General features: G+C 40.8%; 1 protein-coding gene across 2 annotated transcripts in view; it reads left to right on the top strand.

Moving 5' to 3' along the window:
• The window catches only part of MCOLN1 (mucolipin TRP cation channel 1), a 44,602-nt gene extending 34,351 nt beyond the window's left edge, over positions 1–10,251 (top strand). For both annotated transcript variants that reach the window (XM_082253402.1, XM_082253403.1), the window contains exons 9-14: positions 2,132–2,281; positions 3,537–3,638; positions 5,919–6,041; positions 8,301–8,507; positions 8,582–8,715; positions 10,110–10,251. In XM_082253402.1, the coding sequence (XP_082109528.1) occupies positions 2,132–2,281; positions 3,537–3,638; positions 5,919–6,041; positions 8,301–8,507; positions 8,582–8,715; positions 10,110–10,143 (750 nt within the window). In that variant the 3' untranslated portion in view covers positions 10,144–10,251. The remainder of the gene's footprint in view (positions 1–2,131; positions 2,282–3,536; positions 3,639–5,918; positions 6,042–8,300; positions 8,508–8,581; positions 8,716–10,109) is intronic.
• The last annotated feature ends 3,043 nt before the right edge of the window (positions 10,252–13,294 follow it).

Genomic DNA, 13,294 nt, shown 5'->3' on the forward strand with positions numbered 1-13,294 from the left:
AGGCCCTCAGCAGCCCCCTGAGGGGCTGAGCTGGTTACCGGTCCCGGCATCTGGGTGGATTTGTGACCATATTGTCGCAATCTTGCCCAGCCTGAACTGGCTCTGAACTCGGCAGACTTTAGCCCACTGTCTGCAGAAAACATTTAATGTAGTGCAGAACGAACAGCACTTCTATGATCCACACAAGCTTTGGCTGTACTTCTTCTTTTCCTTTTCTAAGGATATTTGAATATCTGTAACCAGGCCACACATCCACTTATTCTTGTAAAAAAGTCATATAAATAGCCAAGCATACTGTCATCCTACTGTATTATGTACAGAAGCAAAAAATACAAAGCAAATTAAATGTAAGTTGAACATTTCCTGCTTCCCTTTGGGCAGCTTTAGGTGCTGTACTGTTTGACAAAAATGAAACCTTTATTCTCCAAAAATTATTCATACACTCATACATGTTCAATATTCAATAGTCCTGTTATCTATTTTTCATTATATCGTTCTTGTTGTGTGTTCTGCTTTCTTGTAACTTCCTCTGTGAGCTCTTGAACCTCCTCCTTTTTTTTCCCCTTACCTCTGTTTTGAAACGGACAGTGCATGTTAGTTGCGGTCATGTACACTACAAATCCCATAGTCTCGGGAGCGAGGAAGAGAGGGTGGCTACATTCCTACATACAGTGAGACCATGGAGAAAAAACATAGCCACTGTCCAACAGGAATTCCAATTACGGTAACCAAAAAGAACATCAAAATGTTGAGGCGACTGAGGGCAATGGAACAATAGACGGTTCATTTTTGGGTTAATAATACATACTTGAAATATAATTTTCAAGGCCATTTTATTTTTAAGGGCATTTTAAAATCCTGTAGATTCACTTTCTCAACACATTTGCTGAATAATGAATGTTAGAAGGAAACTGTAGTGGTTACTCCTTCTTCTTCTTTTTCCTTTTTTTTTTTTTTTTTTTTTTTTTTTTTTTTTAGTTGTGAGTTGGATATTTAATCCTCTTCGTGCTAAAAGAAAAATTAGGAAAGCTAAAGATCTCAATAAATAAGTAAATGCAGATGAATTAATCCCAATAAGCTGCCATGCTAACATATACCCCAAATGTATAAATATTTAAAATGGACAAAGCTGCGCCACGTGAAGCCAGTGCTTTGAAATAAGTGCAAAACAATAGATACAAAGGTGGAGATTTGCTAAAACTGGAGCATGCCAAATCTGCTGCAGCTGTGCATAGAAACCAGTCAACTTCCAGGTTCTTTGTAAAAACCTAATTGAACAAGCTGAAATTGGAAGCTGATTGGCTTCTATGCAGAGCTGCACCAGATTTGCACACCAGTTTAGTAAATCAGCCTAAGGCCCCTTTCACACTATCCGTCCGTCGGACAGATTCAGTTTTTCTCAGCGGGGGAGCGAGCCGCCGATCCCCCGCTGAGCAGGAGGATGACAGCTGTGTCTCTGCGCTGTGTGCGGAGACACAGCTGTCAGTTCCCCATGCATCTCTATGGGGGAAATCGGATAGGAACGGACCATTGGTCCGATCCGCTGGATGGATAGAAAATAGGGTTTCCATCCGTCCAGATTTGACGGATCGGATGTCAGCGGACATGTCTCCTGTCAGTGGACAGGAGTTCAGCACACACAGCAAGTGATAAAGGGGGTGCTAAGTTAGACCCTGAAGAGTAATTTAAACAGGATCATACTTTCTATCTTCACTTCAGTGGCAACGTGAAGCAGCGGTCTTGCCGCACACACTACAGTCAGTTGTCCTCGGAATTGTGCATAGTTCATAGTTGGAGTATCCCACTCATCCCTTCTCCTATCCCAGTTCTAAATAAAACACAAAAAAACAAATTCCCTGGACTGTTCATTGTCTGAGCCAAGCAATTAAAGTGATAAGTTTCCACAGACTGTTGCTACAGGTAACCTGGGGGAATCCAGAAAGTGCAATTCTCAGCAGTCCTCTAGGGGACAGATAGTTGGATATCTATATGTGTGTGTGTGTGTGTGTGTGTGTGTATGTACATTTTAATATGGCATTCCTATCCCAGTCTTTGATTATTCAGTTTATAGATCTGTTCATATGATACATTAGTTTTGCAGCTGCATTTATTTTTCAATCTCTCCTTCTAGGAGTTTGCAAATTTCGTAAGTTCCCGACACGCTCTCACAGTCTCTGTATCTGACCGGCTAGAGTTTGTGAATGGATGGTACCTGCTGCTTATCATTAGTGACATTCTTACTCTGTCTGGTACTGTGATGAAGATTGGCATAGAATCCAAGGTAACCTTTCCGTTAGGCAAATACACCTTCTCCTCTTTAAAGGGGCAAGTAGATGGCAAAAAAAGTTGTTACCTTCCATCTTTCTTGTTAACTGCTTTTGTTAGGTTTTTTGAAAATTTTGTTAGGATATCTGAGTCCCTGTGTAGTTTGATGTGCAGGCTTCTAGCCTCAGAAGGGGCCACATTGTTAAAACACTGTAAAGGATCAAGAAACTGGAAGCATGTTTATTGTACTGTGTGCCATACTTTCTCCTCTTGATTGATTTAAAGGTACAACTGTGCTGGTAATAGAACTTCAAATAAGCAGAGATCTATACCAAAACCACAGTGTATGCTGGGAGACACTACTGTCCTTCACTGAGCCTGTGTACTTTGGTCATCTTGTGGTGGTGTTTTTTTTTTTTTTCCCATGGGCCCTAATGAAGAAGCTGTCTACGGGGAAATGGCTTCTGTGTTTGGGCCCATGAAGAAAAGGGCACTCCTGAGGTAATGCATGCCCCACTGACTTAGAGCATTGGAGGGCTGCCCAGCCTGCCTCTTGGTTAAGGTCGCTTGCTGATCGCATTCCTTTAGTAGGGCATATGAATGAAAGGTGGAGCAGTCAGGGAAGCAAGGATACAACTTTATTTGATATCTATTACACCACATTTGTATTTGGTTAATACTCACCAGGTACGTTAATTCCATATGCAGTTTGTCCCAAGGTACTGTGCCTGAATTATAACAGTGCAATCCCCGGTTCTAATGACTGTGACATACTTGAGCTGTATGGGTCTATTTAACTGCTCAATAATGCTTTGCTCCGGCTCCAGCCCTTATACTGGGGGCTGGGGTTTCCATCCATCCCAGATTTGACGGATCGGATGTCAACGGACATGTCTCCACTGACATCCGATGCCCCATAGAGATGCATTGGGTGACTGTTCAGATCCGCCAAAAAAAACTGACAGGCGGATCTGAACAGTCCGCCTGTGTGAAAGGGGCCTAAAGCTGGGAAAAGCCGTGTGGGTTGTGTGTGATGTTTATTTTTTTATTCCATCCCAGAAACCTGATATTTTATTAGGGGTGTGTGGACTTTTTAATATTCACTGTACATGCGCACAGATTTTATGCTGCTCTGACGAAGGCTGGAGATGAAGAATACCAACATTTCCCTTCCGCTACTGTACACACAAGAAGCAAAATAGTGTTTGAGGTTTTTTTTTTTTTTTTTGATTCCCCTAATTTTTTTTATTTATTTATTTTTTTTTTTTTAGACCTTTGCCATTTATGATGTCTGCAGCATTCTTCTAGGCACCTCCACCTTGCTGGTTTGGGTAGGAGTGATCCGGTACTTGAGCTTCTTCCAAAAGTATAATGTGAGTAGAATGTCACAGATTCTTCATTGACTGACTAAAGGCAGCCATACTGTATGTGATATTACAGTTTGTCTTCTAACTATTCTGTCTGTCGAGCCTTATTGTTTGGAGGTCATAGTGGCGTAGAAGGTTGAGTATTGGTACAATTTATGCAGATGTGAGAAGGCAAGAAATGGCTGCTGCAGGCACTACTTTTGGACAATTAAAGCTGTAATTTAATCTGCTTATTTTTTGCTTTCCCTAGGTTCTCCTTTATCCCCCCCCCCCCCCCAATCAACATAGACCAACTGATGTCATCCCTGAGTCTCTGTGCTTCTTTGTTGGCTGGTTCTTGGGGTTATGAAAATATCAAAATTGACTATCTTGAGTGGATGTCAGAGCCAGCAATAAAAGCCAGACAGTGGTTAACCCATCCAAACTCTAATCCCTAAAAATAAAACGTGTGGATTTACCTACTTTACTAAAAACATCCATGTACTATGGTGACAGGATCTTTTTTTAAACCTAGGCATTTGGTACTTACTAAAGCTCCTTCTTTTTATCTGTAACCCAGTTCTGTCTACTTCATAGTCCAGAGTTTGCTCCCAAGCACAGTTTCATATGAAGGTGCACATTCAACCATCTGAGCTCTGTTGACATCTGAATAGGGAAGCAAGCTGTAGGCTGTGAGATGGAAAATCCTGGAAGTGTCCAAGCAACTCAAAATTAAAAACTGTATTGAAATGACAAATTTCATACCCAACACTGAGCTTGAATAAGTGCAAAATAAACTGCAGGCCCTATATGAAAATATAGGCTACTTTATTACAGAGCAGCTTATATATATATATATATATATATATATATATATATATATATATATATATATATATATATATATATATATATTATACCATTATTATTAAAATAAAATTTCTGGGCAATACTGCAGAGTGTATCTATGCGTACTATATCTAAAACAAGGTGCGTGCAATAGCCCACATAAGCACTTGCAGCGCTAAATGCAACCTATCTGACAAAGGGCAGCGGATATATAGCTATGTACATTTAGCGAGTGGATCCTTACGGACCAATATTGTTTATAAAGTTCTTAGGGTAGAGTCCTACAAAGAACGAGGTGCATGGAAGACTTAATGTTCTGATGTTAATAGTAAGAACCAGTGCTGTATAACACAGAATCTTCCCTGCTGATCCCACAGCAGCCATCAAGATCCTTCACCACACCGCTGTGCTCCCCCCTATAGTGTGCACACGTACCCTTAGCACTTGGGTAAAGCGCTCTATTCAGCCAGAGATCTTCCACTTTGTAATGGCGATCCACCTTAGCCTTCAAATCCAACTGGTAGAGCGATAGTCAATACTTCCTCCTCTCCTCTCACATGCAAAGAGAACGACAGGGACCCATAGTGTAATATGCACACACTATACTTTTATTAATAATTGAAATCACATTTACATGGGATGAAACGTAATTGGGCAGAAAAACATGTGCAAGGCAATATCCTGGTCCTCCCACCGTCAACGTTGTCCCCACTGAGCCACACGATATGGGTGATCCTGCCAACGATTTCCCGAATACCCGAGGCCCTCAGTAGAAGTCCGTGCAGACGAAACGTGTCAGTGCGTGAGCACGCGGCCTTTTTTTGGTACATCGGGAATATCCTATAAGTCCCCGGGTCACGCCATTTAGAGTCCGGACGTATTCGGGAAATCGTTGGCAGGATCACCCATATCGTGCGGCTCAGTGGGGACAACGTTGACGGTGGGAGGACCAGGATATTGCCTTGGACGTGTTTTTCTGCCTAATTGCGTTTCATCCCATGTGAGTGTGATTTCAATTATTAATAAAAGTATAGTGTGTGCATATTACACTATGGGTCCCTGTCGTTCTCTTTGCATGTGAGAGGAGGAAGTATTGACTATCGCTCTACCAGATAGGTTGCATTTAGCGCTGCTAGTGCTTATGTGGGCTATTGCTCTTGTACGCACCTTGTTTTAGATTTTGGTATGATATAGCAGCTGCTTGCCGCGGATATTGGCCTTTTGAGTTTCAACACCTTGTAGAGTTGTTAGACGTTCAGTGTCTATTCTATTGAGCATTGCATAACATTTAAGCGCTGAGTGGGTTGGTCGGTAACTTTGTTTCTTTCCTACTCCGTTTTGAATGCGTACTATATCGATTATAGCAGTGAGTGAAGAGAAGCGTAGGATTTTTAACTTGTAAATGACTGTCATATTTCTGTGGATCTGTCATTTTGACATTGCACTTGTCTTCTGCAGATTCTTATTGTTACACTCCGTGTGGCTCTTCCTAATGTCATCCGGTTTTGTTGTTGTGCTGCTGTCATTTACCTTGGGTATTGCTTCTGTGGCTGGATCGTACTGGGACCTTACCATGTCAAGGTAAATGGATTCCATCAATCATTTTTATCTTTCTGCATCAATAACTACATTCATAATGGTCAGTGTGTTCTTTCTTTCTTTCTTTCTTTCTTTCTTTCTTTCTTTCTTTCTTTCTTTCTTTCTTTCTTTCTTTCTTTCTTTCTTTCTTTCTTTCTTTCTTTCTTTCTTTCTTTCTTTCTTTCTTTCTTTCTTTCTTTCTTTCTTTCTTTCTTTCTTTCTTTCTTTCTTTCTATGTTTTAGCAATGAGATATAAAGAGGAGCTTCACTCTTGTGTGTGTGGTTTTTTTTTTTTTTTTGCTGGGGTTATGCGCAATTTTCATACTTGGCCAGCAAGTAACATGCCATATCCTGTGCCGCCATCTGCATCACAGACGTCATCAGGTTCAGGCAGCCTGGCTCCCTGATGACACGCTACCTGTTCTGGCCTCCTCCTGGTTGTTGTATGGAACCTAAAGCATTCAGGGACACGTGACATGCATATCCCAGGAGGCTTCGGAGTGCAGTAGATGTCATTTTTCACCTAGGGAAGAGTGGCAGTCAGGGGGCAGAGTAGACTTAAAAAGCAGGGGAGGGGGAAGAAAGTAAATTCACAAAAAAAAAAAGTTTTTCCATTGTATGGTAGGATGATATGATGCTTAGTGCATGTAATGAGTGAGTCCTCTTATGTTCTGCATGTGAGAGTCAAGTATCCTATGGGTTAAGGAAAACAAGGATACCTGAGAAATTGGTGGTGGTAGTCACAGGTCATTTTGCAAGGTAAGGAATTGGAGGCAGTGAAACGACTTGGGCCTTTTTTGTGAAAAAGGATAAAGAACAACCGTTTAAATCAGGTGTAGATATTGTGACTTGATTAGTCCTCACTTTGCTTTGCTGGAAGTTTTATTAAAACTCGTATCTCCAGGATCTTATTGCCTACATCTGTATCCAGTTAAGGCTTTGTTCCCTAAAAGCGGATATTTCAAATATGGATCGGTACTGATCGTTATGCCACTGTATTATTAGGCAGGAAAAGCTACAAAGGGAACATACTCTCTGGAGTTCCCAGCAATTGTAAATGGCCAGGGGGGGGGGGAGTAAATCAGCCTGTATGTATGCACTCTGGATAGGATGGACTGATCCTGGGGAATTAACACAAAGTGTTTAAAAAAAGATTTACATAGCAATTTGCCCATGAAAATGCATTTGTACATTCATTCTGTGCTCTTGGGCCCAAAACAAAACCGTTAATCTATTTCCTGCGGTGGAGGATTTTGTTCTTGTTTCCATTATGAAAAACCCTATCTGGTGTTAAGTACTAGATACATCTAGTAGTCAAATGTTATATGTTCTATTTTAAAGGCTAATGTCACCTTTTGAGACCAGGACCCAAGGGCCAGATAAAGGAAAGCAAAGTTTGGAGACCATTGTTTAGACCATGTTACGCTCATATTTGGGATGTAACTTAGTTGTAGCTGAATTACACCCGCCCCAATCGTACGTGGGCCTTTCTCCCCTGCCATAGCTCTCACTTTTGAGATGTGTAAATGAATAAAATACAAGTCTGCACATTGTAGCAGATGGACTTTGACTCCTGCTTCAGCTCTCAAACTGAAAGTCCGTATTGTACCTGGATTACGGAGGGCGGGTTGAAAGAGAATGCCTGAGCCTTTGCATTGCACCTGTGATTCACTGATTATGGTTGCAATGCTTTGCAGTCCCTATTTAACTTATCTTAGGTTATATCATGTGCTAGATAAATTTAACAGTCCTGGGTGGTTGTTTTGGTTTTGTTTTTTGTTTCTTAAGCCAGCCTATACATTGAAAATTGGCTGGTTCAGCAGGAATCGTCCAGCTTTTGGACCGCGTATGGGCAGGCTGGTTGTAGAGAAGTGATCTAACAGTCCGTTTGTGTACAACTAGCCTGTTGAATTTTCCCCTTTCGATCAGCGCTGCCAGCTAGAACAGGCAGCGCTGATCAGTGTATTCGATCAGAATGCAATATCTGAACAAAGAGGATGGACCCGGCTACCCGGAATGAGAATTGGGTCTTTTTTTTTTTTTTTTTTCTTCCACTGGTTGAACGAAACACCCCCCCCCCCCCCCCATTTTTACAAACGAACACATCTTTTATTATGTTTTTATTTAGGGAAGCCAATCATTTCTGTCATTTAGAACATTCTAGGGTATCTAAGGTTTTCTTAGTGCCCCCTAGACTTGTGTGCTTTAAGTATTCATTTATGGGTAGTAGTTTTTTTTTTTTTTCTTGTTTTTCTCTTGTAGTTCCGCTCGCTCTCCATGGTGTCAGAGTGCCTTTTCTCCCTCATAAATGGGGACGACATGTTTGTTACCTTCTCAGAGATGCAGAACAGCAGTTACCTCGTATGGATGTTCAGCCAGCTTTATTTATATACCTTCATCAGCCTCTTTATCTACATGGTGCTCAGTCTCTTTATAGCTCTGATCACTGGAGCCTATGAGACCATCAAGGTAAATATACAGGAATGTTAGGTGGGCTGGATGATGGCTATTAGGCTAGATCTAATAGGAATCTCTGTTCTTAGTTTCAGAATGCAGGCGAAGACCATGTCTCGCCTCTCCAGCGGTACATTTCCGAGTGTAAGGACACTCCCAATTCTGGGAAATTCAGATCTGCCAGCTCAACAAACTGCTGCATGTTATGCTGTTATTCCAATCCGTAAGTTTAATTTTTATCCCTAAATAAATAAGCTGCTGTTTTTACCAAAGCTTTCTTCACACAGGTGCAGTCTTTCAGTTGCGTTGTTTCATGAAACAAGTGCAATGTATACCCCAATAAGTCAGTGATGACATTATGAGCCCTCTTAAACCTTTTAGTGGTTCTTCTGAAAGGGTCAGTCGCAAAATGGTAATAAAGGTGGAAGAAGCCTGTCAGCTGCCCCAGGGAAATGGCCAGAGTTACAATACTGTCTTTCCTGACAGCGCTTGCTGGGTGCAATCACTACAGGATGAGAGGACAGAGCATTTCAATGCTACTGCTCCTTAACCACTTGCTTCCCAATCTTATGCCCAGTTCTTGGGGTAATAATCAATTTAATCTGTGGAAAAGAGGGAGGAAGTTTGGGACTTTAGATGAGGTGCACGGTGGGATTTGCCATGCGTCTCCATCCCTATTATTATATCGAATAAAAAGGAAGAGGTTGGGACTTTAAATGAAAGACATGACCAGGCTGACAGGGAACAATGCATTACATTTATTGCAATGATAAAAAACAGAATGGACATAGCAAAATACAGAGTAAAAAACAGACTAGTATGCTTGCTGGAGGTCCCCAAGTCCGGTACACATAAAAACCAATATGACAGTTTGACATGAGTAAATATAATATGATTGTTAGATCCTAACATCAATGAACTCGACGCGTATCGTGGACTATCTGTGCCACTTCATCAGGAGTAGATGTCAAATTCATATCTAAGAAAAAAAATGGATATATAGGTGTGTGTGTGTGTATATGTATGTGTGTGTGTGTGTGTATATATATATATATATATATATATATATATATATATATATATATATATATATATATATATATAATATATATATATATATATATGAGATGTATGTAAAAAAAAACAGCACAGTGGTGTTATGATTAAATGGACTATTTATTCCCCTACCCAGTTTATACATAACATTGTTGCAGGAGAGGACTTTGATCTATGTACTTGAATTAAAAATCACGTGGATTGGTTGGGTGCATATTATACATCAACTTTTAATTTGCTGCAAATCAAAGATTATGCAAAATCTCCTACTTTCCAGACCGTATTCCGGAATTTCCCATTGCAGAGTAGAATTCTATAACCAGTTACAAAAAAACTGTGTGAACCATTTTATAAAACCATGTTTATGTATTTTCCCTGTGGATTTAGTTTACTTTAATCCAGGGCACATTGTAGGAATTTAAAGCCTATCCGATTTGCCCAATATCCAATCTGTATGTTTTTCTCTTTCACCTATTTTAGCCCATTTCTTCTTCTTTTTCTTTCTTTCTTCTTTCGCCTTTTTCTCGCAACCTTTCCTGACACCACTTGTCTTCTTTTCAGACCAGAGACAGAAGAAGACGTGGTAATTAACTGAAGCTATCCTTTTCCTAAGCTGGGTAGAAGATTCCTAAAGACTGGATTTTGAAGATTTTTAATTCCATTTTAAAGAATATTTTAAGTGACTTTCCGTTATGTTTAAAAAGACATTTTTACTTCAGTCCTGCCTTACACGTTGATGTAAGACACACAGGAGACGTATTCAGGCAGCCAAGTCCTGTCAGTGATAAGCTAATTATGTAGTCTGTACATTTTATCAGGGTTTTTATTTATAGGTATGGTTGGGCAGTAGTTTGATGAAGAGAAGCTGTGTCTGGACTGGGGATGTGTAGAGTTCTGATGAGCAGTGAGTTTTAAGAGAACATCGGAGAGCATTAGAAGTACAAATGAGTGACCAAGATAACGCACAACTGGACACTGATGCCAATACACTTCAGCTGTTTATATTTTGTTTTTTAGTTTAATAACCAAGTGGCACTTTTGTTTTATTTTTTATTTTATTTTTTTAAAATAATGCTCTTTTATGAAAATAAAAGGTGTCACGGTCCCTTCTAATTGTGTTTTTTAAGCAAAACCTGTAGTGAAGCAAATCACTAGCTTTTGGTGTTAAAAGCAGACCCACAGCCAGAATTTTTCATTGCATTTTGGTGGCCTCCTCCAATCACTGCTGCTGGGCGCCAGAGAAGGGTTCATGGGTAATGTACATTGGTCAGTCACCTACTTTTGCAGGCTGTGAGGGGAGGACTTAGCCAGAGAAGCTTCATCTCAGGTATGCAGATGTTAGTGTAGACATAGGTCCTGATTTGTTTATTTTTGTTAGGTCGCTTTTTGATGTGTGTGTTTTTTTTTTTTTTTTAATGGTGGGTTGCTTTTTATAATTCTTAAAGGGTTCACCTTTTACAGAAAAATGTGAGATTATTCTGGACACCCTCCCTACCCCCATTCCCTGCTGTGCTTGCCTCTGGGGTTACTCAGCTGTCAGCACCCCACAGCCAGCCCAATGGTCCATGGATTTGAAATCCCCGCTCTTCTTCTCTGTGCAGCATTTCCTAGACAGCCCAGATTAATGACCTGAAAATGCTGCACAGAGAAGAGGAGACAAATGGGGGATCTCAAATCCCCCGACTGCTGAACTGACTGCTGACTAGTGATGTGCTTGGGCGCGGTCGAATCTAGCCCGCCAGGAAACCGGCACTGCACACAGCCAATCATTGGCAGTGTGTATATGTGCAGCTGTCGGTTGGGAAATGCCTTGCTGCCTATGATTAGCGGTGTGCAGTGACTGCTTCCTGTTGGGCATGATTCGAACACGCCTGAGCCCATCACTAGTGCTGACAGCTCCGTAAGTACAGCAGGGACTTGGGGTGGTATTTCACTTGGATGTAGTTTTACATGAAAAAGTGTAAGTTTGAGCAATATAAATAATGACCTATATGATGTAGTCTGTCATTACCATTAACGCAGTTTTGACACTTGGTCTCCCCTGTAACCTTTTTAACATCTGTTCATCTTGCCAGTGAATGTTAATTTTCTACTCCCTGTAACAGGCCAAACGGCTGCCTTTTGACAAATCGCACCAGGGATTGAGATGAACCATATTTCACTGGTGGGCATGCTTACAATGGCCATCTTTTATTCATATGGTTAAACCCTTAATCCAAAAGGGGAAAAAAAACAGTTGTATGGCCAGGTTCCCCTATGTGCGGCTGTGGTTTGCACTCTGGGATCCGGTGCGTTTCTGTTCACCAGTTCAGGTGCAAATTTTGCCTGAATTCGCACCTGCACAGGACCCTTTTTTTGAAACCGCACTGTGGCCGCCTCAGACATGTGTGAACCAGCTCCATTGAGAGCCGGTCATATTCACATATTCGGATTGGATGCGGTTTAAATCACATCCAATTTGCATATATGTGAACCCAACCTTAGTGCCTAAAAAGTGCTAGCTATCGGGCTTTAACTTTTTATGTCATTTTACCTAAAGTCTCGGTTTGCGGTTACTGGAAATCCTATGCCAACAATGGGCCCCAGTAATTATTGAAATGCGCAGTTTTGTAAAATGTTCATTTATTGTAATACCAATAGGCCATTTGCACACCCTGGAATCCTGGATGAAAAACTCCCAGTTAGCAACCCCCATGACCTAGCTTGTTGGTAGGATGTGAAAACCGTTGGACAGTCACTCCCAGAATTACAAGTGAAAAGTAACAGTTTTCACATCCTAGCAACAAGGCAGGATGTGGGGTTTATTGACTGGGGGTTATTCAGCCAGGCTTCCATGTGGGCCAAAATGGCATACAGGTATTACCATAAACTTTTCACAAAGCTTCACCATTTAATAAGATCTACTGGGACCCCTTGACTGCATAAGCTTTTTCCAGAAAAGGAGAACTTGGCCTTTATAGTCTTTTGCAAGTTCATAAAGGACTACCCCTTCCACAAGGTGACAATGGAGCAGAAAGATTTAAATTCAGAAATAACAAAGTTGTCACTTTATTTTACAGTATGTGTGGAAGGGGGGGAAATGTACTGGCAGGGGACAGTGGGGAAAAAAATCTGCTGTGGTAACGCTGACAGACTGAATTTGATTTTGCCCATAATTACTGATGTCGCATATAGCACCAGATAGGGTCAGTCCCTTCAAGATGTATTTTGGAGTGATCTGACTGCTTTTTATAACCCTTTTTTTGCACTCTGGAGGTGTATAGATAACTCCTGTCAAAGTAAATTCCAGATTTGACCAACCTGTTTAAATTTGATTTAATTGCAAAACTGCTTTGAGCCCTGGGTTCTGTATGCGTGGAGTTCTGTTCACCATGGGATGAATGGAGCTCAGTTGGTGGTGCCCATGGTGAACTGCATGGAAAGTTCTAAAGGGTAGTTTGTGTTCAGGAGAATGGTATGTATACCTGTGTACACTGCTTGGTAAACTCCCTATTGCAGACCTCGGGGATTCTTTTTATGAATCCTTACATCTATTTTATTCTGATTGCCTAACTTTTTAATTTTGTGATACTTGAAAGTTTGACAAAAAAAAGTTCAGGATCACTGGGTTGCTGCTCCCCAGTTATCCCAGTTATGTTGTGTTATTTATTAAATAAAGTATTTCCTTCATATTACCACTATAAAAATGGACTAAGCATATGATCTCTCTTGAAAAGCAATGAATGACATACCATCTATGTGATCTG

This window comes from Pelophylax lessonae, assembly GCF_965119305.1.
Source record: "Pelophylax lessonae genome assembly, chromosome: 4".
Classification (NCBI taxonomy): domain Eukaryota; kingdom Metazoa; phylum Chordata; class Amphibia; order Anura; family Ranidae; genus Pelophylax; species Pelophylax lessonae.